Consider the following 27,774-nt stretch of genomic DNA (forward strand, 5'->3'; position numbering starts at 1 on the left):
AGGAACGCGAATCTTCCAGGCGGCGCGGGACGTTGCGACGACGCTCAATGGGCGTCGCCAAAGCAAGCAATCACAAAGTTTAACGTGACGCTAAATGGCGTTTGTTGTCCGTGTGTATAGTCAGCGACAAATTTAAGAACCGTCCTATAATTTTCTCCTTCATAACTCGCCAACGATAGGACCGATTTTCGCAGTTTTTGCTAACTTAAAAAAATATTCTCTTAAGATTAACAAAAACTGCAATGAATTGTTGCCTTTTCCTTGGGTCTTCTCGCAACAAACATTTTAGGAGAAGAAACGAACTTTTATCCGTGACTGTACATAAAAACAAAAGAGTTGCACAAAACATACCGTGTTGTAATAAATACTATGCTTACAATCATCTTTAACGTGGCACAAAATCTAGACATTCATTCCAACAATTGAGGTAATATGGCGATACTTAGACCCATAAATAGTAATAAATTATTTACTGGTATTACTACAAGTTGCTTTCAATAAACTAATTGTATTCTAAACATCGGTCAACTCTAGAAACGACTCCAAGTAGCTTCTCTGTCATTCGTGTTATGCATGTTGCCTGACAAGACACGGTAAAAATTTTAAGTCCGTTGGGGTAGGGAAAGGGGTTGTCCGAAAAAAATCAGCAAGGATGGTGCCACTAATGGCACCATTTCCACACTAGCCGTCATCGAATTTCTAAAAGTACAAAAGATTTCACCCTAATTCGCATATGTATATGAACAGTTTACAACAGTATTTTCGAAATATATAGGTAACAAAACCTTTCAGTTTTTCGACATTCAAATATTTTCTTCAAAAATACACCTATATTTTTTTTCTGAAGTGAAAACAGCAGTAAATATTTTTAAAACGGTTTAATGTGTCGTCAGTTTTGTAGCGATTTTCTCCCCTAAATCTCTTCCGTGTGTACGAGTATTTATTAACATAACTCGCCCCTGTGAACAACGACTGTAATGGGAACGAATGAGTAATAATTGACTTTTGAAGAAACAAATTATATATACAAATAGTTTCTATTAAATATAATATATAAGGTTTCATTATTTTTCATATAATTTTTTTTATCTTTTCCATTTAGTATTTCCATCATCGACAAATGCACAAAGGCATTACATATTATAATATCGTCTTTATGTATGATCTTTTATATTGTAGGGAATATATTAAGGAAAACTGGTCGCAGTTTGAGGTGAGCAACTCGGAATCCTACACAATAATTAGTACCAACGAAGAGGGATACCTATGCAGAAAATGTGGCCGGACTTTCCAAAGAAAGAGAAACTTCAACTCACACCACAAACGTAGTACAAATGAAAGTCCTTATTCTTGTAAGAAATGTGGTAAAATATTTGGCTACAAATGCAGTTTAAAGAAACACATATTCTTGCTTCATGCTGGAGAGAAATCACATTCCTGTAAGGAGTGTGGTAAATTTTTCGACAGTTACGATAAATTAGTTATACACATGCGAAAACACACAGGGGAGAAACCTTATTTCTGTGATATATGTTCTGCAAGCTTCGCTTACAAATCTTCCATCAAAAATCATATGCTAAGGCACACACATGAAAAACCCTATATTTGTAAGATATGTTATAAGGAATTCCGTCATGGTTCGGCTGTTCGATTACACATGTTAATACATAAAAATGAAAAGGCATATGTTTGTGAGATATGCGAGAAAACATTTCGGCAGAAACCTCATTTAATTGGTCATTTAGCTACACATTCCTCACAAAAACCTCATTTTTGTATAAAATGTCATAAGACTTTTCGTCTAAAAGATGCTTTGAAGTCTCATATGGAAGTCCATTTAGGAGAGAAACGGTTTTCTTGTGACAAGTGTGGAAAAGCATTTCGCCAATATTGGAAATTGAAATCTCACACGCTATGTCACACAGGTGCAACACCATTTTCTTGCGATTTATGTTCTAAATCGTTTCGTCTCAAGCAAAACTTGGTAATACACATGCAGGTTCATTCAGATGCAAAGCCATACGCCTGCAAACACTGTTTTAGAAGATTTAGTCGAATAACTTACATGAAGAGACATATGCTTGTCCATTCAGCTGCAAAGCCATACCCATGTGAATACTGTGGTAAATATTTTCGTGGAAAACGTAATTTGCAGATACATGTGTTAATCCATAGAAATGAAAAACCGTATGGGTGTGAACAATGCGGGAAGAGGTTTCGTCAAAAAACACCCTTAAAATTTCACCTATTAACTCATACATTAGAAAAGCCCTACCCTTGCCACATATGTGGTACATACTTTCGCCAGAAAAGTACCTTAAAAACACATATGTTAGTTCACACATCCGAAAAACCATACACTTGCGTTGAATGTAGTAAATCGTTTCCTCGAAAGCATACTTTGACACTTCACACGTTAATTCATAAAAATATAAAACCATATTCATGTTATGAATGTGGTAAATATTTCCGTCAAAAGATACACCTAAGAAATCATGTCTGCATTAACACAAAACGATAAGCCTCATATTTTTGTGTTAATCAGCCAAATTGTTTGATGAAAAATGGATTAATTTACACATGTTAAATTTCACATTTTAGTACATTGTTGAAAGAGAGCATTGTGTAGATAAAATGCTTAGCAAGTAGCTACATGCGAAAAATTTTGACCATATTCTGTCAAATCTGTAGATTCTGTACCCATTCTAGTGACAGAATAACCACACTACAAATGAAAATAGTACGAAATGATGTTCCTGCAAATGTGTCATATTTGTGTTGGAGATGTATCGATGTAACTTCCTAGCTTCTCACAAACATTGCCTACGTACATTTCTTCATAGGTTAAAATTTGAAAGTCACATTAAGGGACGTACGCTATTGCAAACAGAAAAATTCATGTAACAAGAATTACTGTTCTAAAAAGCATAGTTTGGCAATTAATCTAGAAATGATTCTTAAATTTGATTGCAATTATTTATCTTATAAACACGAGAGGAAATATTTCACAAATGAAGAGAAAATCGCTTTTATTTCAAAAGCCGTCCATGTAAGGAATGTAAAAGAACGAAAATAACTTGCAAACAATATAATCAAATGTATAATACATGTTACATTTAAAGATAATACTTGTTAATGCAGTTACCATTAATTTTTTGACGAATCCGCATGAGAAACTGAACTAACTCATGCTGACTTATAAAATGGACGGATCAATTGCCATATGAAATGTTTTAATTTGCGTGAATATTAATGTGCTTCATTTTTATTTTGTATTTTTAGCTCTCTACTTGCTTCGAAATACTATTTACGGATGAGTTTTATCCGCATAGATACTCGGAACTCAGTTGTTCTATCCATATGATTCAAGAGATGTCTCCGTTCTAGCAGATATACACATTGAAATGCCTAAAAACTATATTAACATTACGTATCTTCAACTTCTTACAAAAGAGCTAATTCCATCAATATTGACAAATCATTCAGAAAAGTTGGTTTCATAGAATACCACTCTTTACAGTTGCAAAATTACTATATATAGAGAAAGACGAAGATAGGTTTTCATACACATATAATGTGAGATAGGTTTCTGTTTATCTTGCTGCAGTCATAGTTTCAAAATTTACATATGAGGTAACCACGCATTCTCATCTGGACAACGTGGTTTGTTTATTACTACGATGTACAAAGCTCCAAAAATTGCTCACTTGCATCTGAAAGTGATCTACCTCACCAAATAATGGTTCCACGTAACATGTATCTGTTGACAGCTCTAAATGTGATTCTCTATACAGTAGATGAACTTCGAGAACCTTCTTTGTTTAATATCTTCGTAAAAACTAGACCTCCAAAGCTATACTTTAATTATCTCAGGAAGTCGTGTTAAGTAAAAGACTACAACTCTGCTGAAAGGGAAAGTAGATTATAGACACCATCGTGAGCAAAAGTAGAGTGTAGGCTATAAGCCAAATTAATTCCACTGAATTGATACTGATATGTAGTTTGTGTTTCTAACGTAGGTGTATGTTTCTATCAGGCTTGTACCTAAGTTTATTTCTTACCACGTTTATCTTAATAAAACCAGTATCTACCCAATAGTTATTTTCTGTTTTTACTGTTATTACCAGAACGTGTTTGATGTAACATTCACTACAGCATTTGTAATATTTGTACTAGGCCCCATTGCTCATTCTTCGCATTTTCCAGGGTGCAGGGGGCCGCAGCTGCTCAGTAGTTCACCTCTCGTGTATGAGCTCCCTGATTCGATCCCAGCTCGCACCGAGTGAATTTTGTAGTAGTCAAAGACCGTATGCATATGTGTTTTCGGGGTACCTCCTACTTTCCTCGTTCCACCACTTCCTTCATTTATCATCATCATCTCCTTTAGCCTAGCCATCATAAGCGTAGGAAGAAAAACTTAGATTTTCCTCCAGACCGTGCGCATCTCAGGTTGGGAACCACTGTTTAAGAGCTAGAGATTTTGTCAGCCTGTAGATCCTCGCGTTGTAGATTGTATGAAGAACGTCAGTACAGTGGATCTTTCTGTCATTGCTCATGACGTCATAACGTCAGTACATTGCTCATGACGATTGAATCTTAACCGATTTTGATAATTTATGGAACAGAAGTACCAATAAAAATTATAATTGGCCAGAGCAACAAGTGATATGAGACTTGAATATTATAATAGATTATGATAGCCTTATTAATCCAACACTAACTATATAGGTTTAAGGTACGATAGAATACACACTTCCTCCTTTAACAAGAACTATTACACGATATATTTCTCCGAGCTGTTATCTAGTAACCTTAGCCAAATGTCTTCAAATGTGATCTGATTTGTTTCTCTCCTGATCGGGATACGCTTCTAGTTGTTGCTTCGAGATCCACTGAATTTCTATAAGTTTAATTTTCCTCGCAATTACTGTGTTCATATCACTCGGATTCGATTCAGTGGAATTTCAAATAAAGATAAGGCACAAAATGAAAACGCTCCAAAGTTCCGATGCAACATTCATTTTCATAGCCGAAATGAAAATTCATGTGGTAATTTTTATGGGTGCGACATACAATAACAAACATTTTAATTTTAAAAAATCAGATGTATACACATTGGTTAGTAAAAATATCACCAAATCTTAGCTTACACATACTTGCAATTACTACGTTATTTTTTTATTTATTTTACTTTCCATGACATACAGTGTCGTATTTGTAACTGTTAGGTTGAATGAACGACTGATTAACTGGAGTTTAACGCCCCTTTTCAGCATGAGGTTACGTAAGAAGGGACTCTGTAAGTGCAGTCTAAAACTGTACACAAGTTTTTAATTTTAGGAGACTCCACCGAAAATATGTAAATACTTATCAGACATAACAAGGGGTCACATTTATGTTTCGCAGACAACTTCGTAGACAAATGATTTCATATATAAAAATTACATAAACACATTTTACCGAAAAAGCACATCAAATTATTGTTAATGCACATCCATTAATCTATATTGAGTACCACATAGACCTCTGCAAGCTACAAAGTATTAAAAGAAAAAAGAAGAAAATTAACACAGATTTTATTTAAAATAAATACGGAATAAATCATTATGCTGAGTGAGAAAGTTAATTCCCAGTTATTTTGGTGTTGTATATGTAAAATTACGGGAAACGTTCACATGGGATTTTAGTTTACTTAATATGTTATACTGTTTGGTATGTAACAAAATAAATGAAATTACTGAAGTACAAAGTTGTCCTAGACTCTCTACCATTCTTTTTTAGAAAGTATTCTGCTAAACATTTTACTAGTCATTTTATCTTTGTAAATTTTGTAGAGAAAAAATAGTTTGACAATAGCGTACAAATAAACTTTAGTAGTTGTTCTTACTATGAATCTGATAGTGTTGATACTGATTAATTAAGTATATTACACATAGTACTTTATTACCTATGTCCAAATATATAGCTAGAACTTCACTACACTGTACAATTACACTGCAGAATTACATTTCTACTCTATTTCATAATGCCCCATATTTATACCATGTCATGAGACATATCTTTAATCATCATCTGAACCTAATCCTAGTTTATTATCTTTTATTGTGCATATACATTATGGTTATGACTTGTAATGAGGTATTTATCTTTATATATATTTACATTATTAAATAAGAATTTTTATAATTGTTAAATTATATTTCTTCTAACATTGCATTCTTAGTTATTCCTGTAGTTTTTTTTTTCTATTTCAAAGGCATACATTTTTTATCTTAATCCAACACATTCTGTCATTATTTTATCTTTATTCTTATCCTTTACCTTTTCTAACACTTTTTTGTTTATTTATGGTATATCATATTTACTGTTTTCTTGAAAATCAGTTTTGTCGATTTGATTAACCAATACTTATAAATCTTCATAGAAATCATCTGTCTGAATGTTGTATGTAAAACTGTCAGTGTCCATATAATATAAATCTTTATTATTCTCATATTTCTGTTTCATAGTGTCACATAGAAAGTCAATAATAATTTTGATAATTTCAATACACTTATACCTACATAAACTCATTCCGAAAAGTCTGATCACACTATTGATTTTTCAGAATTTTCCAAGTAAAAGACAACGTTGCTGATATAAGAATACGAAAGTTCATTGTGTTGTTGACATAAACAAATTTGTTGTGGAAAGCTGTTTGACAATAAACAGATAACTAGTAAACAAAATAAGCATCTCACTTTGTTTGATGATCCATCGTTAAACAACACCTAGATATGTATATATGAGTCCTTGTCAGTAGTCTCTACTTAAAAAAACGATTTTGTATCCACTATTTAATCATACTCTAACATGGACAAAATTGGGTGCAAATCTGACATGCGATTTTACTGTTTCATTAGCGCGAACCAGTTGAATAGTGTGAAGTACATGCAAATAATATTAATGCGGAAGAGAAACTGTTAACTAAGAGTTGAAGCACGTGTTCAAGTGCTTATTTTAAAAAACAGTCATTTTCTGCACAAATTCGTTCTATGATTGGGCGAAGCGGTGCAGTGAACTCTTGAAAGGTAGTCGCAAAGTGGCCAATATGACACGGGAACGCACTGATCTACTAAACATAACAATTTCTCAGAAGGACAAGTTCACTGGAAAAACAAGCAAACTGAAGAGACGTAACCGCTACGAAAGAACTAATAGAAGTACGGAAGAACCATTTCTATTTGATATATAGGACGGTGGCGCAGCAATTCCATATCAACGATCTTGGGTATTGCTCTAAGAAACCCAAGAAGGAAACATTACAAAATGAACTCCTGGGCTAATAAAATAGAATGGAATAACGACTGAAACCATGAACAATGGAAGAGGGTAGTCTTTAATAGTGATGGGTAAATTCGCGGGAAGATATTTTTCGGGAATATTCCCGGGGAGATTCCTAAAAATGGGAATTTATGTACAATCACAAAGAAATTTGCATTCCATTACTATATTATGATTTCAAAGTTAAATTTGTTTTTATATCAGTACATTATTACTGTTGTCCCCAGAGGAGTTTTTAGAATGTATATTCTGAACGATGTAATGTTATTATATTAATATTTTATTATATTTAGAGAGTACACAAAATGGATATTTATTTACAATATGTTCTATGGAAATAAATGTTTCAAAAAAGGTATAGTAAGTCCACATACTTTCAAACCGCTAAACAGTTTAAATTTACATGTTAGTGGATTTTCTAAACTTCTACTACTGATATTATAAACATTAAATTTTTAAATGTTATAAACAAATTAGGTTGGGTAACTGCCAGAACACACATGTCCCACCATTTTGTCAACATTTGCGCATAAATATGTATGTTCACAATATTTGCAAGTTACCTTCCTGTCTATTTTTTGCATGTAGTATTGCCACACACGACTTTTCTTCCTGCCCATTTCTCGAAATTCCATGCGTTAATTCACATGTAAAAGAAATTCGAGTCAGAGAGAGGAGACAGACTAACGTCTATTACTAACGGTGGTTCAGGGTTTATTAATAGTACTTAATTTCTATTTCTACATAATCCTACATTACTTTACAAAATGGTTTCTTTCCATCCATTTGTAAATTAGTACTTTGCTACTTTTGGCGATTGTTTAGCTTTGGCGAGTCAGATTTTGCACCCACTTTTTTGCGATATTTTATTCCGATGTTGTTTTATGATTTTATCCGTTAAATTACGTTACCAACATTAAATTTATAAACCATTGCCGAGCGAGCGTTAGCGAGTGAAGGGTTAGAGCCCTGTAGGGCACGTTGTTTTCTATTTTCGTTACCAATAATTCATTTTCTTTTCTCACATAAATCACTTCCACTTACAATTACGGTTTGTACCAAACCCCTACTGCCCTAAAAAAAAAATGTGTTAGATACTTTCTTGACTACATGAACACTACTATCAACTCATTTCTTTCGTAACTCGACCTATTTTTTGCTAGTTTTAGCTCCCCAATACTAAACTATTACTCTACTTTTTAGTGTGAATGGAAATGGAACTTTAAAAATCATATTATTAGTTATATAAAGTAATGTCAAATTTTTAACCTCCAAATTCTTTAAAACCTAGAAGTAAATCATAATATATTAAAATAAAGTAATCAGTCATATAGTTTTTAGAATTTGGAAGATAAAGAAATTGAACTAAATTCCTTCCCGGGAATTTATAGGCCAGGGGAAAAACCGGGAATATTCCAATTTTTTAAATTCCTTCCCACCGGAAATATTCCCACTGTCCATCACTAGTCTTGACAGACGAATTTAAATTTCAACTTTTCGCCTTCCAATGCTAGAAGTTCGTGCGCTGTCGTTCCGAAAAGTCTTTTTATACCGATCATCTAATACCCACAGCAAAGCATACAGAAGGTAGATTCACTTTTTTTTTAGATACTTTGCAGACTATCATACTGATAATTTAGTTCAAACCAATGAAATAGTGGACTAAAACGTGTTTAACAACGTTTAAGTGATGTATGGAGTTCCATCAAGAACGCAGATTTGGGGCAGTAACTTTCTTCTATACGAGTATAAATATTATTATCCAAAACATTCTTGCAAGTCATGCAATAATTATTTCCAATGCAAAGAAGATGCTTACATCACCAACCAATAAAATGCTCACCACAGTCACCGGATTTCTTACCAATTGAAATCATAATTTATTGCATCCGTTCATCGTCATACACCGTGTACAACGAAATTGGACATGTCATTTATATATATACCAGTATACATAAACATACATACTATTATTACATACAGATTCTTATGATTTCACTAATTTACTTACTATACATTTAATTTTACGTATACGAATTATTTTAAAATGAAAATTAAATGAAATCTTTAAGTTTTTCGTCCCATGGTTATGCCGATTAGGCTAAAGAGACTGTGATGATGAGAAATGTATGAAATGGTGGAATGAAGAAAGTGGGAGGAAACGAGAGAACCCCGAGAAAACCCACGAGCACGGTGTTTGTCCACCACAAAATCCACACGGCGCGAGCTGGGGTCGAACCAGGAACCCCAAGCACCGGAGGTGAACGCTCTACCACTGAGCCACCGGGACCCCATTCTTAACAATTGAGTTCTTGTACGATTAATTGATATGACAGTTTGTAAATGTGTGCTAACGAATACGGAAGATCTTTGGAAGGTTATTCAGAGCTACTACTGTCTTACAGCTTCGCGAAAGTTGGATAAATTACTGTAATACCTGGAATTAGTAAAGCTCTTATCAAGGCTAAGGGACGACATTTCATTGAATACAAACATACTCAATAAATTCGTCTCAGTGAAAACAGGACCGTGTGTTTTAATATCTTTAAATGATCAATAATGTTAATCATACAGAACAATTCCAACAAATTGGGTTTTGTATTCATACATGTCTGTTTTTAAAAATTCTTTTAAAAAATCAGTAGTGTGCTCAGACTTAATGGCACTGACTGTATACCGGCTTATTAAAAATCAGTATTTCCTATTTCATATGTATTACATACAAATTTACAGTAAGGATTGTTCTGTAATTCAAGATAGGTCTTGCAATTATTTTTACTATTGCCTATAACTAATAGGATACTATCTTGTTTTAGATAAAATGCCGTATATCGTATTTTATATTTTAAGTAAATTGACAAGAGCAACACAAGTAGGTATTAGTAGGTATTACCCTTTGTACTCTTAAACAACGAAAGTGTAAGAAGAGGTTTGATTCTTGCTCATGAATATTTTTAAAATGTGTCTGCAAATTTGTGTAATCACTTTATTTAATAAATTTGCAAAGCAAATAAATACAAAGGATAATACAGGGTGAGTCAAAAGTCCTTGGACACCTGCATAAGTTTAAAAATCGACGGTAAAAGTAAAAAGTGATGATGGGAACAGAGGTTTGATGAGGGGCCGCAACTTTTGGAGTGTATGTCATTCATGGCCGCCATCTTGAAGTCCACCATTTTAGATTCAAGTCATTTTTTAAAATGGGAAGGGGTGTATGACATATCAAATAACACTAGCTTGAGCTCAGGAATTTAGTGGTTTGTTTTTTTTCTATTTTGTACAGTTTAGAAGTTATTAATGTTCAAATGTGGGAAATTACCTTGATACTGAATGCTACAACACATGTTCTACGCGCTGTCCATCCCGTGCAATGCACAACTGTAGTCGCCGCAACCACTCTGACTGCACAAGGAGGAGAATGTCTCCTGAAATTTGGTCACAGGCTTGTTGGATACGTTCCTCCAGGTATCTCAAATCACGGATTGTCTCAGCATACACTATTTGCATAAGATGTCCCCATAGATGAAAATCAAGGGGCGTTAAGTCAGGGGATCTGGGCGACCACTCCACGGGACCACGGCGACCAATCCACTTCCCTGGCAGTTGTTCATCCAACCATTCACGGACACCAAGTCCATAGTGTGGAGGGGCTCCATCGTGCTGAAAATAAGATGGGAAAATGCCGTCAACGTTCAGTGTGGTAGGGAGCACAAGGTCCTGCAGCAGCATCAGATACTATGGTGCAGTTAAGGTGTTGTAAATGAAAAATGGCCCAATGATGCGGGTGTCCCATATGCCACACCACACCATCACCTTCGCTGGACTATGTTCTCGACTCGGGTCAACCCAGTTCGGATTTGCGTCACACCAGTATCGACAATTATGTCGCTTAACCTCCCCTTTCAAAATGAAATACGCCTCGTCGCTGAACAGTATGCCCTTGGCAAACGCAGGATCCAGTTCGTGTTGTTCAGTGGCCCACATGCAGAACTCCAACCGGCGATCAGGGTCATCCTCGTTCAGTTTATATTGCATGTGCAGCTTGTAAGGATGCCACTGATTGGCGTGCAATATCCGGACAACGGAGGATTGGCTTATTGCACATGCTAGCGACACACGACGGGTACTTCGTTTAGGACTTTTCACAAACGACGCAACAACCGCCGTTGCAGTTTCCTCATTGGTGGCACTCTTTGGACGCCCACTAATCGCTGCCTCAGTTCATATACTTTTCTCTATTATAAAATCTTATCATTCCTATTATATTTCTAATTTAATTTTACTCGTTTCTAACATTGAATCCCATGATAGGCTGGTGATGTGTAATACTAAGCAGGTTCTAATTCATATGCTTGTAAAGGCATATCTCTTAAATACACAGGTATAGCTGTTAAAATTAGTACGTCTGTTTTCATTTTCTGTTTAGAGTCTATTTTAGCAGCGAAGCTATGTGAGACGTGGGCCTACAGTTTAACGTGCAATCCGAACCACACGAGGTCCCTCCCGGAAGTAAACGCAGCTCTCCCACGTCAGAGGCGCGTGCGCTAACCACTTAGCTACTAGGAAGTTCGTACGTCTGTTTTATTATTAAGTTCATCATATTCTACGAAGATTTTAATATTAAACGATTTTCAAACATTCTTTGCATGTTCATAGTCTTTGTCACTTACGTTAGTTTTGATGGGCCTTATGCAGAGTCGTTCTGACGCGCGATTAGTGCCATACTAAAGAGTTCTACTAACATATGTTTCCTGTGGTAGTCAGGCCTTTAGTATGACGCTAATCATACATCAAAACGACTCTGCATAAAGCGGTAAAAGTTCAATTACAAGTTTAAGATTGTGTTTGTTTTACGTTTTCTATTGAGTCGATATAAGCTATATGGACAACACCTTTTTAATTGCTAGATCTCGTTGTTCATTTGAATATATATTGATGTTTCTTTGTAAAATGGTGCAAAATGTATAAGAGATGTTCGAATTTTTTATATAATATTCAAGTGTATACTTTTCTAAATCTTCTAAACGTATAGCTATTTTGGATAAAATCGTAGGAAAAAGAATACCGACAGCCAGTGATGTGCGTTGGAGTTCAAATTCTAGAATTCTTGAGGCTATCTTCACTGAAAGAGATAACCTAATCGCTGTGTGTCTTCATATCGAAGAAGATCCTCTTTCCAGTCCTGAATCTATTAACGGAGCTATCGGTCTAAAAAAAACTGTGTAAAATCTGACATTTCTCTTCTTATCGAATGTATATATCGAATCGAATGTATCAATATTTTCAATGAGAAATACTTTCTAATATTACGGAAGAAGTCATTAAATATACAGAATTATTTCACATAGTGGCGGCGATTGGACGTTAAAAGGGGGGACAAGGCATGATCTGAATATTTGTATATGAATGTTTGTTTTACTCGTTGTTTCTAACACTGTTTGACGAAAGGTTGTATAACTAATAGGAAACTATCTTTTTCAGTTAAAATACCCGTATTTTATTAAGTAAATTGACAAGTAGGTACTAGCCCTTTCTTTGTGCTCTTAAACAACGAGACTGTAAAAAGAGATTTGATTTCTTACTCATGAACATCTTAAAATTCTATCCGTGATCAGATTATTTAATAAATTTGCAAAATAAATAAATAGAAAGGATAATATTAATTATAGTAATGAATAACGAGGCTTTATGTGTAGAAGTTATATTGAATTGAATTATGTTATTTTGTAAAAGTTATAGTGGTGGAGATTAATGAACAACTTATATTTGTAATTCCACACATGCCATTAAATGTATGTTATTACTCTTAGAAAATGAAAGACAGTACATACTACAAGCATATGCTACGACATTTAAAGAAATACGCAATTGCAATATTAATTGCTTTGAATTGCAATTAAAACGCAATTTCTGTAGCTTTCTTAACTCGACGGGAAGAGAAAAAACCAATACGTATTATCCCAACGGCAAATATTATATGTCACCATTTTTTTTTTCTATGAACCAGTAATACACACAAAAACTTTACATTTCCAAATGAAACTACATACATTAAGGGTCACTTCAAAAAAGTGGGGCTCAACTGCCCCCTGTTGTCCCCTAATCGCCGCCTCTGATTTCACAGTTATACAAAGACACATAGAGGGACTAGAGGAAATGCGAAATGAAAAAGAAGCTGAAAAATGTTTTAACGTGATCAACGATACAAACAACATAAAGAGTAATAGAGATAGTATTGATACAAACCTTGCTCAATATAGACAGATATATTTTGAAACTTTGGACAACATTGTAAATCAGCGTAAGACATGGTTTGCAGACATTTAGAATCTGGTATTCCTGTAGTTAGTAGATTCATCTAAGTCCAATGAATTCCAGAAATGTTTTCCTTAGAATGAGTCTATTCGGAGAGTCTGTTCTTACATCGTACTGTATCAGGCATTATAAAGAATATATGGTGATTTTCATAATGTGTTACCGGAAGTCTGATTAGCTGCAACAATACCTGGTACAAGCTGCAGCGTTGAGAGGAGCTTTTTGTGTTTGAAGAGAGTAAAATTGTATTTAAGGAGCACCATGGGACAACAGAATTTCAGCTTTAGCTACAGTGTTTATTGAAAGTCGACTTCTGGATAAGTTGGAAAAACACGAATTTTGGTATGAGAATATCATTAAACGTTATGCTAGTAGGAAGGATCGGAGCATAGATCTGTTCTACAGCTAAAGGTAAGCTTCTAAATTAGATTATATACTTTAATATAATTTGCCTACCCTGAGCATTTTGGTACGAGCCGCCACTGTTGTGTGTTCCAAAATAAATCAATGAAAAGTTAGACTGAAGCAAACTGGTCATTTTCTGACTCGACCTTTTCAAAACTACTGATTCAATTATTCTTTCATCAACATAAATAGAGTTCCTTTACGTAACGATTTATGAATCTCTATAAATACAAAGATGTTTACTACCTCAATTAAATCATTTGATTTACAATATTGAGTACAGTGTCGTAGGATCATTTTTTGAAATAACATATGATACTATGGAATACGTCCATTCCATAAATCGACTATTTTATCTTGATTGTTTTTATCCTTTAAACCTATTCCAAAAACATTCATACAATTGATGTTATAATACCTTTGATTTGAATCAACTACATTTTTCTTGCAATATGTTTTAATATAATTTAAACATAATCCCGAACAACTACCAGTTTTATGAAGACACTTGTCTGTCGGATGGGAAGGATTGCGTGCTATAGTGAATGTTAGAGATGGCTCGAGCTATGTCGACGACAGTTCATTACCAAAAGGGACACCCCTACCGAATTGGTCTAAAAAGAGAATCCAGTTGAAGGGTGCTTTGGGAGAAGGCAACAGTTCTCCAGTAGCCATCATAGTGATCGCAGGCTTGTAGTAAAGATTTAATCCCATCCTTTATTATCGGCCTGACTCCATGTTAATTTTTCTAACGATCGGTTCATTGTAAACTGAGAAATATTCGAGAAAAAGTAATGTTCCAATGTTATTAAATAAGAGAAAACTCGACTCAAGACTAGGTTGAAGAAAGATAGGCCAATCGCCTTTGAACGGTAGAATGTAACTGAATTGTCGATTTATCAAATAGTTCTGGTATTAATACTTTCCATCCATATATTATCATCTGCAATATCTCTTCATTACTACAGGAATGGTGAACCATTTCTACATTCAATAAAATTATATAGAGTAGTGACGTTCTGTATTAAGTGGAAACAAATTAGGCCACTTATAACATTTAAACTGAAACTGAAATTCCGTTAGATATTCTTCAGTGATGGGGCCGCGTTGGCTCAGTGATAGAGCGTTCACCTCTGGTGCTTCGGGTCCCGGGTTCGATCCCAGCCCCCGCCAAGTGAACTTTGTGGTGGACAAACACCGTGCGCGTGGGTTTTCTTGGGGTTCTCCTGTTTCCTCCCACTTTCTTCATTCCACCATTTTATTCATCACTCATCATAACCGTCTCCTTTAGCCTAACCGGATAACCGTGGGACGTAAAACTCAAATATTTCATTTTATCCTGCAGCGACCTATGCAGCCAAGAGGTGGATCCTGAGTACCGGACCTCTTCTGTACATTTAGTATAATTTTTAGGTGTGATTTTTTTTTAATGTTAGTGTACCTAGGTGATTTATCCTCCTGTTGAATTGGACCCCTCCGGAAATAAATTTCTACCTACGTGCTTGCCTGTAGCAGTGAGACTCTTCTCTCCCGTATCTTCCGCGATCGCCGCTTAACAGCTGTAAACACAGCACTAGAGATGGGCTCGAGCGAGTTTTTTTTTTAAACTCGACTCGACTCGAAACAGACAACTTTGAGCTCGACTCGAAACAGACAACTTTGAGCTCGACTCGAGAACTCAGCTCGAAAAATTTCCTCCAACTCGACTCGAATTCGGGTCGAGCCAAATCGAACTAAATCCTGAATGTATTTTCAAGTATTTTCTTCAAGTATCCTACATAGACAATACGATCCTACATAGACAAGTATCAATGATACTACTACTACTACCACAAATTATTATTATTATTATTATTATTATTATTATTATTATTATTATTATTATTATTATTATTATTATTATTATTATTATTATTAATATAACACCGTGTATATCCATGAAAGATAGGAGTTTGTATCTGAATACTAAAAACTAGTTGACAGCAGATCTCGGTCGTTGAGAAGTCTTAAGAAGCCAAGGACATCGTTCTGGGTTTGAGTTCCGGAGGAGAAGAATTCGGGCTCAAGCCAAAAGTTGTGTAAAACTTATAGGACGCCCTGTAAACATGTTCAAAACTGCTCGCCCCGGGTTTAGGGTTGTCAAGAAATCAAGCGGCTCGGCTCACAGCTCATTCACTACCGAGGCGAACCTAGCCGCGCTAATAGCTCACTCCAATCGATCCGTTTCGAGCAATCAGATCAGTTGAGCCGAGTCGAACCGAGCCAAGAGACCGTTTCAATGGAGGTGGCTCGAGCCGATAGCTCACCTGAACGAAGTCGATGACTCATCCCAATCGAGCCGGCTTAAGCCGTCGGCTCAAATCATCCGAGCTAATGGCTCATCCCACCTGAGCCGGCTCGAACTATTCGCTCAGTTGAACCGAGAGCTCCTCCGTGGCTAAGCGGTTAGCGTACGCGCCTTTATCGTGGGAGACCCGAGTTCGATTCCCGGCGGGAGCTCATGTGGTTCGGATTCCACGTTAATCAGTAGGTCCACGTCTCATATAGCCTCGCTGCTGAAAGGGACGCTAACCTAAAATCAACAACAACAATCAGTTGAACCGAACTGAACCGGTTGACATCACTAACTGAGTTGGGCTTCTGCTGGGTTCAAAAATTCGGCCGTGCAGGTCCCAGCCTTGATGGTAAGAACAACAGTTTATGCTCACGACATTTGAGGCTGTCTTGTTATAAAATTCTATTGTCGTCTCGTTATCGAGACGACACGCTGGTAGTGTCCTCTGTCGTGAGCAACACTAAAAGTATAAAACAATACTGCTTACATTTCTCATGGCTTTAGCTTTATAACCTAATCAGGCCATGGTTTCAAAACGAGCTAAACGAGAGAGCTATTAATCAAATTCGACTCGACTCGAAACTCGACCTCAAAAACAGTGACTCGGCTCGGAACTCTACTGGAGAAAATTACCTTTGACGTCGAGTTTCGAATTGAGTCGAGTTTTAGCTCGACTCATGCCCATCCCTACACAGCACTAGTACCCACCGGTCAAAATCGACTAACCTGGTTAGATAATTCCCGTAAATATGTGAATAAACACCTTATAAATGTTTAATATATGGTTATAACTAGTTGGAGTTTCAGTACAATTTGGATGCTATATAGGCCTATGTAACTTTTCATCCAATATAAATGACCCATGAATGAATACGAAATTTTGAACGGCATAAAGAAACCAGAATCGTTTCGTAATCATTTTAATATTACGAGATAAATTTTAACACTGCAGTGGTCGCGCTTTTCAGATTACGTGTTTGGTCGCGTAGATTACTATTCTGATCCACAGCTTATTTTTTTTCACTGGGTTATATTTATAGTACTGTTATTATATGATGGTGGAGAGTATAAAGCAAAGTATAACGCACATTTTAATAATATTTTTTTATTATTTAAAGAAAAACATACTTATTTATAAGACTTTTTGTAATTTTAACAAAACTCATAACAAACTTATAACAAAACTTATTCATTTTATCTTTAATCAGGCAAGCAAACGCCCTAACAGGCATGCGAGCATTTTTTGCATCACCCTGAGAGCCAGGTGCATGAAAAGGAGGTATTATATTGATATATCGAGCTCTGGAAGTACGTGGCAATTGAGGCTTAAATACCAGCGGGTTGGCTCTCTTTTCTCACCTCTTTCCCTACCTATTTAAAACTCACGTAAATCAAGATTAGGTAGTTGAAGTTCTCCTGTACTTCTTGCTAATAGTGGAATATCTTCATCTGCTACTTCTGCAAGTATTGGAGGTTCTGTTGCAGCCTCTGCTTCTTCGTTTTGTTGATCTCCATTACTGTCGAATTCAAAAGAAACTACATTATCAATGAAGAGGTCTTCCTCTACTTCGTCTGGGTCTTATATACCAACAATGCTGTCACAGTCACTTTCTGTTTCATTTAACCACTTACATATCTGTTCACGGTCTCGTTCCGACATTTTAAACACTAATTATAAAAAAGAAACACAGTTATACCAAAAACAAAAATGATCAAGTTTTAAAAAACGAAGTCCGTGTTTGGTCGCGTGGATCACAATAGTGATCCAACTATAAAAACGAGCACCCGATAAACGCAATTTTGACAGCAGGAAAGCTGTGACATCACTGGTTTGTCTCACATGATGTGGGTGGAAGGTAGATGGCTGCTCAAAGTCAAACCTTGTACCAACTCCTCGTGGCAACAAAAGATATACCCCTGGATCACAATAGTGATCCGCGCGACCGCTGCAGTGGGATGGTGATTGTCGCTTGACATGAAACTAGTATCGCCATCTAACGTTTGATTACTGATAAAAAAAAAAATCTTAATAGCACAATCCATCACAAACATAGCATAACTGACTAAGCGTACTTTGAAATATGTTGTCAATTATATTAATCGCAGTGGCGGATCTAGCTCGGAGCCAGGAGGGCCTAGGGACCCCAGTTTTTGAGTGACAAAAAATAATTTAAGCTATTATTTATATTTTTTTGAAAGCGTATAGTAAACTCATGATATACGTATCATAGTCTGGGGTCTCGCTGCCCCCCCCCCCCACCCGTTTTTATCTTCTAGATCTGCCTCTGATTAAAGGCTGGTGATTTAACTCTGTTATCAAATCAGCATCGCCATTTTATTTCCTTTATTATGTTTTCCGGTTGATAGCACAAATGAAAATTTCAACAGCACAATTCAGCACAAATGATTAACAATCGTTTAAGCCTAATTTAAAATTAGTTTTTCCAATACTTTTCAGTTTTGACGATTTTCACTTTACTGTCAAGCCAACATCCCCGGCTTTTCTCATTTATTATTTATTCCGGTAAATAGTGCAAATCAAAGTTTGAACGACACAATAAAGCACTAACAACTAGTAATCGTTACAAACCTAATTTAAAATTAGTTTGAAAAGAAAATTGATTGCTGCCGATTTTAACTTGATTATCAAGCAAGCATCGCCATTTTATTCCGTTTATTATGTGCTCCAGATCAACAGCACAATAGTATTGAAACTTTTGAGGTATATTTTACGTAATGGCGTATTTCACTTGTCAAACCAGCATCGCCACCTATTTTTTGTTTAAGAAGCTATTATTTGTAAGAAAGGTCGGAAATCTAAATAGTACACACGTAGCACAACGTAATTTGAAATTAGCATGAAAATATTCTGATTGGTGGAGTTTTGTAACTCGACTATCAAGCCAGAATCGTCACTTTATTTAATTTATTTACCCTTTCCGGATCATGGCTTTTTGGGCTATTTTTTAGACTTTCAGTCAAGCAGCTACTGTATCGTCACTATTTATCCTAGGATCATGGTTCATACCTCATTCTCTTCAGAATAAAGCTGGCATTCAAATGGTATCACTTGCATGCCCATACCATATACCAGGAGAGGGAAAATTGATGTCGAAGGAAAAATTTTGAGGGGGAATTTTTTTTTTGTCCAACTTTGGACCTCCTGCCCCCCCCCCCCTGTGTGAACGTAAAGACCTTCAAAAAAATCTGATAAATAGTACTTGGTAAACTAAATGCGTGTACCAAATTTCAAGTTTCTATCTTGAATAGTAAGGGCGGGAGAAATTTTATCAGGAATTCTCACAATGCCCAAAATTACCGCAAAACACCATGATCTCAGGGAAAAAAATTCCTGAGACATCCCTAATTACCCTAGAGTCATGTTTCGCACATCATTCTCTTCAGAATAAAACTGCCTTTCAAACGGTATGACTCACGTGTCTTTATCATGTATGTTAGGCGGGAAAATCCCGAAAAGAGGGATTTTTGGTCTAAAAATTCCTTTTTTCAACTTTTGCCCCTCTGGACCCCCCTGTTTTTACGCAGAGATTGGGAAAAAATCTGGTAAAAACTACTTGGTGGACTAAATGTTTGTGCAAAATTTCAATCTTCTACGTGAAAAAATAGGCCCGCCAAAAAAATGTGCCGACCATGCCCCATTTTTACCCTATACAGAAGTATATTTTGATAAAAATTCACTGAGACGGCCCTAATTACCCTAGGATAATAATTCGACCGTCATTCTCTTCAGAATGGAACTGCCTTTCAGACGATATGACTCACGTGTCCCCATCATGTATGTGAGGCGGGAAAATGACGAAAAACGGAATTTTTGGGGTAAAAATATCCCTTTTTTAACCCTTTGCCCCTCTGGTTCCCTCCTGTTTTAACACTGACATCGGAACAAAAAATCTGGTAAATACTACTTGCTGGACTGAATGTTTGTGCAAAATTTCAATCTTCTACGTGAAAAAAATAAGCCCGCCAAAAAATAATGAACATAGGCTTCATAAGGGAAAATTTATATTTCAAAATTATGACGTCATCACCTCCTATGTCTGGACGCAGGACGGTCTGAAACCATAGGTAATGTCTTCTACAATGTCTCTGGTCTTGAAAAACAAACAAAAAAAAAGAAAACGGACGAAAAAGCTCAAATAGAAGAGAAATAACGCAATGTACCATGAAAAACGCGCATGGTACAAAATGTACCATATGATCCCCAAAGAGTTAAGTATTCTGGTTGATGGTACAAACGAAAATTGAACGGCACAATCCAGTATAAACGTAGCGCAAACGATTGAGACTATTTTCAATTATAATTGTTAGATTGGCTATTTTGTCTTGACATACGTGCCATGAGTTAAATTGATTTATAGTTTAACGTCCCGTACAGCAGCGCGGCTATATGGGACGTGCACCTACAGATTAATATGGAATGGAAACCGCATAAACTCCCACCGGGCATCGAATCCGTGTCTCCCAAACCAAAGGCGCGTGCGCTAACTGCTTAGCCATGAAGGAGCTTGACATACTTGCCAATCCATACCAGTCCTCACAAAATTCTGCTTACAATAATGCAACACAAAAAATTAAATAATCGTAAGAACTGCTTTGCAAATTATCGCAAACTTTGCGTTCTGTTGACTCAAATCGTTACGTAATGTGCTCGAAAGTGAGAATGAACGAAATGAAGGTCCTTGATTTCTTGCTTAAATTCTCCTTCACAATTTAATTATAGAAAGTAATTCCTATCAGTCTTCGCAAAATTCTGAGTACAGTAAGACAACGCAAAAATGCAAAAGTATAAAAATTGCTTTGCCGATGAATGCAACCTAAAAGTTATTATCGTAATAAACTATCTGTGGAAAATCAGAATATGAACAAAACAACAGCTAGTTGCGAATCGCAAACCGTGGCAAAAAGATTGTAAATTTTGTATATTTATAAATCAATTAGTTGTATTTTTCTTGCTCATTTGTTTTAATTTGTATATATATTATTGATAAAACTTAATTTGGATATTGAGAACTTCCCCATATTTGATAATTGTATAATTATGTCGAATAAATTTGAAGCGTAAGTATAGAATGTAGTCTTGTAATACGAAGTAGAATGTAGGTCATGTTTTTATATTTACTTGAATGTTTATTTACAGGTGATAAGGTTATGTATGAAGTCTTTGCTGAGTTATTTGGCGTAATATATGTATTTTGCGCGAAACACATGTCTCTACCGTAGTATTATTACGGCTATGCCTACTAAATATGAAATGATTTATGAATATCGCCTTGTACATATATTTGCGAGATTACAAACATTTCGATTTGCCTTCTATGCGAAGATATGGGTTGTTGGTTGGTTGTTGTAATATGGGTTGTTGTAATAATCGAAATACATAAACCTGTTGGGAACACAAAGTAGGCCTAGATGTCAAACATGTGGCTGTACTTGTACAAGGTTCAACTTGATTTCGGGGTGATTTCGTGTCTTCTGCTCTTCTCTGTAAACGATAGTAAAGCTAGCTAAATAAGAGTTGACCAGCTGATCTTCCGCTGTTGGCGGTCTTGGATTAGACCTACGTGAACCTATTTTCAACGTTGTATTGCTATTAATTTGTTATTATCTTAATATAGCTTACCTAGAATTAATCCTATTTCATTCCCGTCATTCATTCATTAATTGTTAATTACAAATATTTCTTATTTTCATACTTGATTTGGTCTTCGCTAAATACTGTTCGCCTGTATTGTATTAGTTCGCAAAATTAGTACCTTCCAAGTATTAAAGTGTTGCAAGTTACGCAGTATTCAGAAATAACGAAAACAATGAATCCTTATTTCTAATGTTTCCAATCAGCGTTCATTCCCCGCGTAGCGTAGTCCCCAACGCTCTCGCCTTAGGTGCGTGTGGTCCCAGGTTCAATTCCCGGTGGGACTCTTGGTCGAAAAAGTATAAAAAGTTTTTTCAGGCCTGTCACCCTGAATGAGGTTTTCCTGGGTTTTCCTCATTCACGCCAGGCAAGTGCCGGGGTGGTACCTAACTTATAGGTCCCAGGCCGCTTCCTTCCTTTCCTTTCCCCGGATAATGTGTTGTCCGAGGGACGTCATCCCTGAAACGTGACGGGCTAAATGGCCTTAGATGCCGAAAGCCCAGAAATCTAAATCCTAAATCAGCTTAAGGTTCATGCATAGAGCTCTTAGACTTCACGAAATATTTTAAATGTAAGCAATGTTACAATTCAACCCTGCTACACAGCGAAAAGGTCTAAAGTTCCAAGTTTTGTACCGTAATAACATGAGAAATAAGCTAGTTACTTGATGGCATACACAACTTTGGAAATGACCCTTTTTGAAAATTTTTACCACACTTGCATCAAATCATTGTCATTTTGTACTTTAGTTGATTAAGAAATTTATCTCTGCCAGAATTTTGAATGCATGTTCATGATTGCAGTCCTCCTTGCAAATAGTTCAGAATGTTCTCAGCTTTGTGCACTACTTCGTAATAAGTTTGTTTTCTAGCTTTGTTGGTATAAATATTACTTGTTATCCTTTATCGTTTTAAACCTATCTGGTCACTGTTGAGAAAATTTTGAATTGTCGTTCAACACATGTTGCACTTCCCCAACCAGTTTCTCCCCACAGACAGCAGTTACGCGATTGTAGTCTTCTCATCATTTTCGTAATTTCTGGATATCTGTCGCCCCCCCCCCCCTCTTCGCCCTCGCACACTCTCTCTTCCCACATAGACACACATACACGGGTAGAATGTCGCAGCACTCGAATAGTTTCTGGCAGGTGGTGGGCCTCAGTTTCTTGGATACCATTTTAGTCAGTGAAGAAATTTGCATTGGAGATATTCAAAACAAAGTAACAGCCTCACATGCTGGAGTTTTGTTTCTGTGGCGTTATATTTTTTCAGTTAATGTTGAAACTGCAACTCGATTCCCGATTCTACCACATCCAAGAGCTCCTTCATGGCTAAGCGGTTAGCGTACGCGTCTTTGGCGTGGGAGACCTCGATTCCCGGCGGGAGCTCATGTGGTTCGGATTCCACGTTAATCATTAGGTCCCGTCTTACATGGCCTCGCGGCTGAAAGGGACGTTAAACTCAAAATCAATCAATTTTAGTACAGGGGTTTAAAAAATGAAATCTTTCAGTTGAACGTGACATATTTATGCCCTTTAGGCTAAGGAAGACGATGATTAAAACAAGTGAATGATGATGGAATGAGAATGTGGGAGAAGATGAGAGTACCCTAGAAAACCTATTTACACGATGTTGCCCACCACAAACTTAGTTGGTTGCGGATCGAACCAGGGACCCTGCGCACCAGAGTTAAATAGCTTGCCACTGAGCTACCTTAATAGAGGGATTAAAGTGGAGATGGAATATATTGTTGGAACGCTTAATTGATTGCAGCGAACCGTTTTTCGCTATGTATTACCGTTTTTACTGTGTAGCGGTCAACGTTAAAACCGGAAATGGTTGATTTCTGCCACTTCTAGTTCTGCCGTGTCGTGACAAAACGCTGTAACTTTGGCGGAGCAGTTTTGCGAAAAAGAGCCGTAAAGTTTTCATCCGAAAATGTGATCTGTATCGTGTAGAACCAGTGTATCTTGACTTTGGAAACACGTTTTTACATGTAATGTTACGTAAATGTATGTTGTGTGATTAAATTTGGTGAAAATTGATTGGTTGACCATTATTGCCTAGTTACACTGGTTCTACAAGATACAGATCACATTTTCGGATGAAAGCTTTACGGCTCTTTTTCGCAAAACTGCTCCGCCAAAGTTACAGCGTTTTGTCACGACACGGCAGAGTTTGAACGAAGAATTATAAGAGATGATACCTGTTCTTATAACGCTAAATCGATTCCAACAAAATAAGCTTCTCGTTTGTGTTCTGTGAAGATCTACATTGAAACTTGAAGTTTTAGTGAATTTCTATCACTTTCGGTTTCAGCACAGACTTAAGGATGCTTAAACGATTTCATGAAATTGCTTTTTCCTATCTGCTAGGTCTACTGTTTTTGTTCCATAGTGATCAATGTTTAAACTAAAACTGGTTGATTTCTACCACTTCCCGTCGCCTTGATATCACTTCCGTCAACGAATTCAATTTCATTACATTCTGATCAAAATTAATGGACATAATCAATCAAATAGTCCTTCAAGTTAATCTAATATAAATAAAATATTGAATTTGTTTGTATGTGTCTGTCTGTCTCTGAGCGGCCTGGGGACCAGATGAGTGGTCCGAGAGTTACCAAAGTTTTGTCACGGGTACTTTGGTCCAGGCCCTACACCAAGACGAAGCGTTATTTATTTATTTTTAATTTCGAAACAGGGACGTCTCAGTTAGCTTTTACCAGGACGTGTAAAAGTAGTAGAAAATGACGAATATTAGTGTTAAATTCATAGTTTTCGCGGTTGCTGAGATCAATGGTGAAACTCCCATCGCATTAAATTCCAAATTCACCCCATTCAACTCCGGGAGGAGGGTTAAAATGACCGATATTAGTGTCAAATCCATAGTTTTCGCAGTCGCTGAGATCAATGGTAACACTTCCATTAGCGATGACTTTCAAATTCAGCTACCATTTTATGCGGAGCGGGGGGAGGGAATACCGAGACGTAAAAAATCATGTAAAATGACCGATATTAGTGCCGATTTTATAGTTTTCGCGGTAGGCGTTCATTTCCAATTACAACCCCCATGCGAACAATGGGTATTTCAGCTAGTAATAAATAGTTAAGAAGCGTAGTTGTTGAAATTACTAAAATAATAAAGCTTACCTTTACGTCTTGATTATTATGTTAATACATCGACTCAGGTGGTAGTGATGTTCGCAACCATTTGTTACTTTTTACAGGCTGGAACTCCCATAATACCATCGTTGTCTGCTTTGTAACTCCTGTAAAGAAAATGAACACAATATTCCCGGACTACACAAGATTTCTGTAACACGTATTACACTTTTAACACTTCATTTGCAAACGAATAAACAACTGCTATTTGTTGTAACGCTTTTCGCTTCAAATGTTACTTGTTAATCTTACTTTTTACTTGTTACCATGTTGATACACGAATTGTTAATAAATGAAATTTAATATACTTACAACAATGTACAAATTTCTTATTATGTGTAATAACTTGTAGATGCTTTAATACGTATATTTAACGTAGGAACGGAACTCAGCTTGCATCTGATGCTTTTGTATCCCCGGTTAAAACTAGTGGTGGGCATGAAAACCGTTTTTTTTTTAGAAAAATCGAAACCGGTTTTTGAAAATTTTCAAAGAACCGGTTCGGGTTTTCACCGAAACTAGTTATCAGTTTTCTCCAAAACCGGTTCCGTTTTTTCTTTTTTTTAAATTTTTTTCTATCTCTGAGCAGAATAGTGTTTCGTTGTTCTCCGGGAACCGATTCTGTTTCCACAGAAATAGTTTTATGTGTTTTCCAAAAGTTTTCACCGAAACCAGTTTCGCTGAAAACCGAACCGGTTTTGGAGAAAACAGAAATTTCGGTTTTTCTAAAAACCTGTTTTTATTTTTAAAAAACGGTTTTGATCATCCCTAGTTAAATCTTAATATTCAATATTGCAGCCGGGGGCCGAAGTGGCTCAGTGGTAGAGCGTTTATCTCTGGTGCGTGGGTTTTCTTGGGGTTCTCTCGTTTCCTCCCACTGTCTTTATTTCTGTCTCAATTTGCTTCATTTCTTTTCATCAGCGTCTTCTTTAGCTTAATTGGCATAATAGTGGGACGTAAAACTGCAAGGTTTCATTGGATTTCATTTTCGATATTGCAGGCCGCACTCGGCCCATGATCGCAAACACTCCTATCGCAAACTGGAAGAAATTACTGAGACATTATAAAATTTTTATTCCTGTACTAACGAAACACATTATAGATTCAATACTACATTCACTTCGGACTTCACTTCCCCATTGCACCGGAAATAGTACAAATCTACCAGTTCCGCTTTCAGTATTAGTCTTGTGAGAGAAAAAACGTAAGGCTAAGCAAAAAATAGTAAACCAGTGAGGGCGTCATTGTTTACTGGAATTCAGGTGGTTGTTGACAAGTGGGAAAGAATAAAGAGGTTTTGTTGCTGCTTCTTCTATGAATAGGGTGGCAACTGCACAGATGTCTTCCATAAACTTTCCAACGATGTATAAATCATGATTCTTTGATAATTAGGGGGGTCAGCAGCGGGGTTGCCAACATTCACGATAATTATCGAATCATACGATAATTTTAATCTCCGTACGATGTGCAATAGGTGATAGGCCTATACAGTAATTTAATAGCTCCTGGTGAGTCTGTCAAATTCGAAAGAAATTTCATTCATTGCGCGAAAAACAGTATCAATTTTGTAACATATGTGGCAAAATTACTCAAAACATTACAAAGACGACTACTGTCTCGAGAAGGTAAATAATGCAGATAAATTACCGTTAATAGTTTAGTAATTGAAATATTTTCACGTTACAATGTTAGCTACATTTTACGTTTATCGTACTTTAAAATCATAAAAACCAATTCACCTGTTTACTCATGTTTATTATTGCTAGGTAATTAGTTAATCGGATCAGTGCAGTTGACATATATTTTGAACACTGATTTTGTATGAGATGGAACTTACGGAAAAATTGAACCAAACCATTAGTAGTGTTTGTACTCCAGGCAAGTGGTCCCACCTTTAATCAAACCGTGTACCACGTACACAGAAAACGCCTTATCCACCCTATCAGCAAGGGGTAAATACTAGCTACTTGATTTAGATAATTTTTTTATAACTAAATATAAAATGTTAAAAGAAAATTACATGTGTGCCTTTTCGATAGACTGGTAAAGAATTGAACTTCAATCTTGTTTTCTACGCAGATTATTAAATATAGCTTTAACAGGGTGTCTATCGGTCACGAAAGTCAAGAAAGTCGCGAAACAGTCACGAAATCAGAAAACGGTCGTGAAAGTCAAGAAAAAGTCACGAAATTTAGCTTTTGGGTCACAATTCTTTATTATTATTATTATTATTATTTGTACAAATAAAAGTACACACCGAAAACTTTTGTTCTATAAAACGTCAAAATTCACCACCAAAAATGTCTGTAGTTGGCTTTAGACGCTACCAAATCACAAGCAAATCACGCTTCTATCGCGTGTATGAAAATTCGGCCCAGTTCGCAACCAAATTCACTCTTGAGAATGTTACGAAATTGGCTTAGTAAAGAAAAGGTCACGAACTTTCATTTTGGAATTTCAGTAGACATCCTGTTTAACTGTAAACGTTCGACTTAGTTTACTCTTAATAATAATAATAAAGCTTGATATTGAGGCTGGAAACAAAAAGTACGATAACTTTACAAGAAAAACGATAATTGT

General features: G+C 36.2%; 1 protein-coding gene across 9 annotated transcripts in view; it reads left to right on the top strand.

Moving 5' to 3' along the window:
- The window catches only part of LOC145684479 (uncharacterized), a 100,206-nt gene that overhangs the window by 22,419 nt on the left and 50,013 nt on the right, over nucleotides 1-27,774 (top strand). For 5 of the 9 annotated variants that reach the window (XM_081756914.1, XM_081756913.1, XM_081756915.1 and 2 more), the window contains exon 3: nucleotides 1,180-6,281. The exons of 2 other annotated variants lie outside the window; for them this stretch is intronic. In XM_081756914.1, the coding sequence (XP_081613040.1) occupies nucleotides 1,180-2,521 (1,342 nt within the window). In that variant the 3' untranslated portion in view covers nucleotides 2,522-6,281. Of the gene's footprint in view, nucleotides 1-1,179; nucleotides 6,282-21,209; nucleotides 21,458-27,774 lie in introns of those variants that run through there. 2 more of the 9 variants (XR_014131309.1, XR_014131308.1) reach the window with 2 other exon arrangements.

The sequence above is a fragment of the Thermobia domestica genome, chromosome 4 (assembly GCF_964235325.1).
Source record: "Thermobia domestica chromosome 4, izTheDome1.hap1.1, whole genome shotgun sequence".
Taxonomy (NCBI): domain Eukaryota; kingdom Metazoa; phylum Arthropoda; class Insecta; order Zygentoma; family Lepismatidae; genus Thermobia; species Thermobia domestica.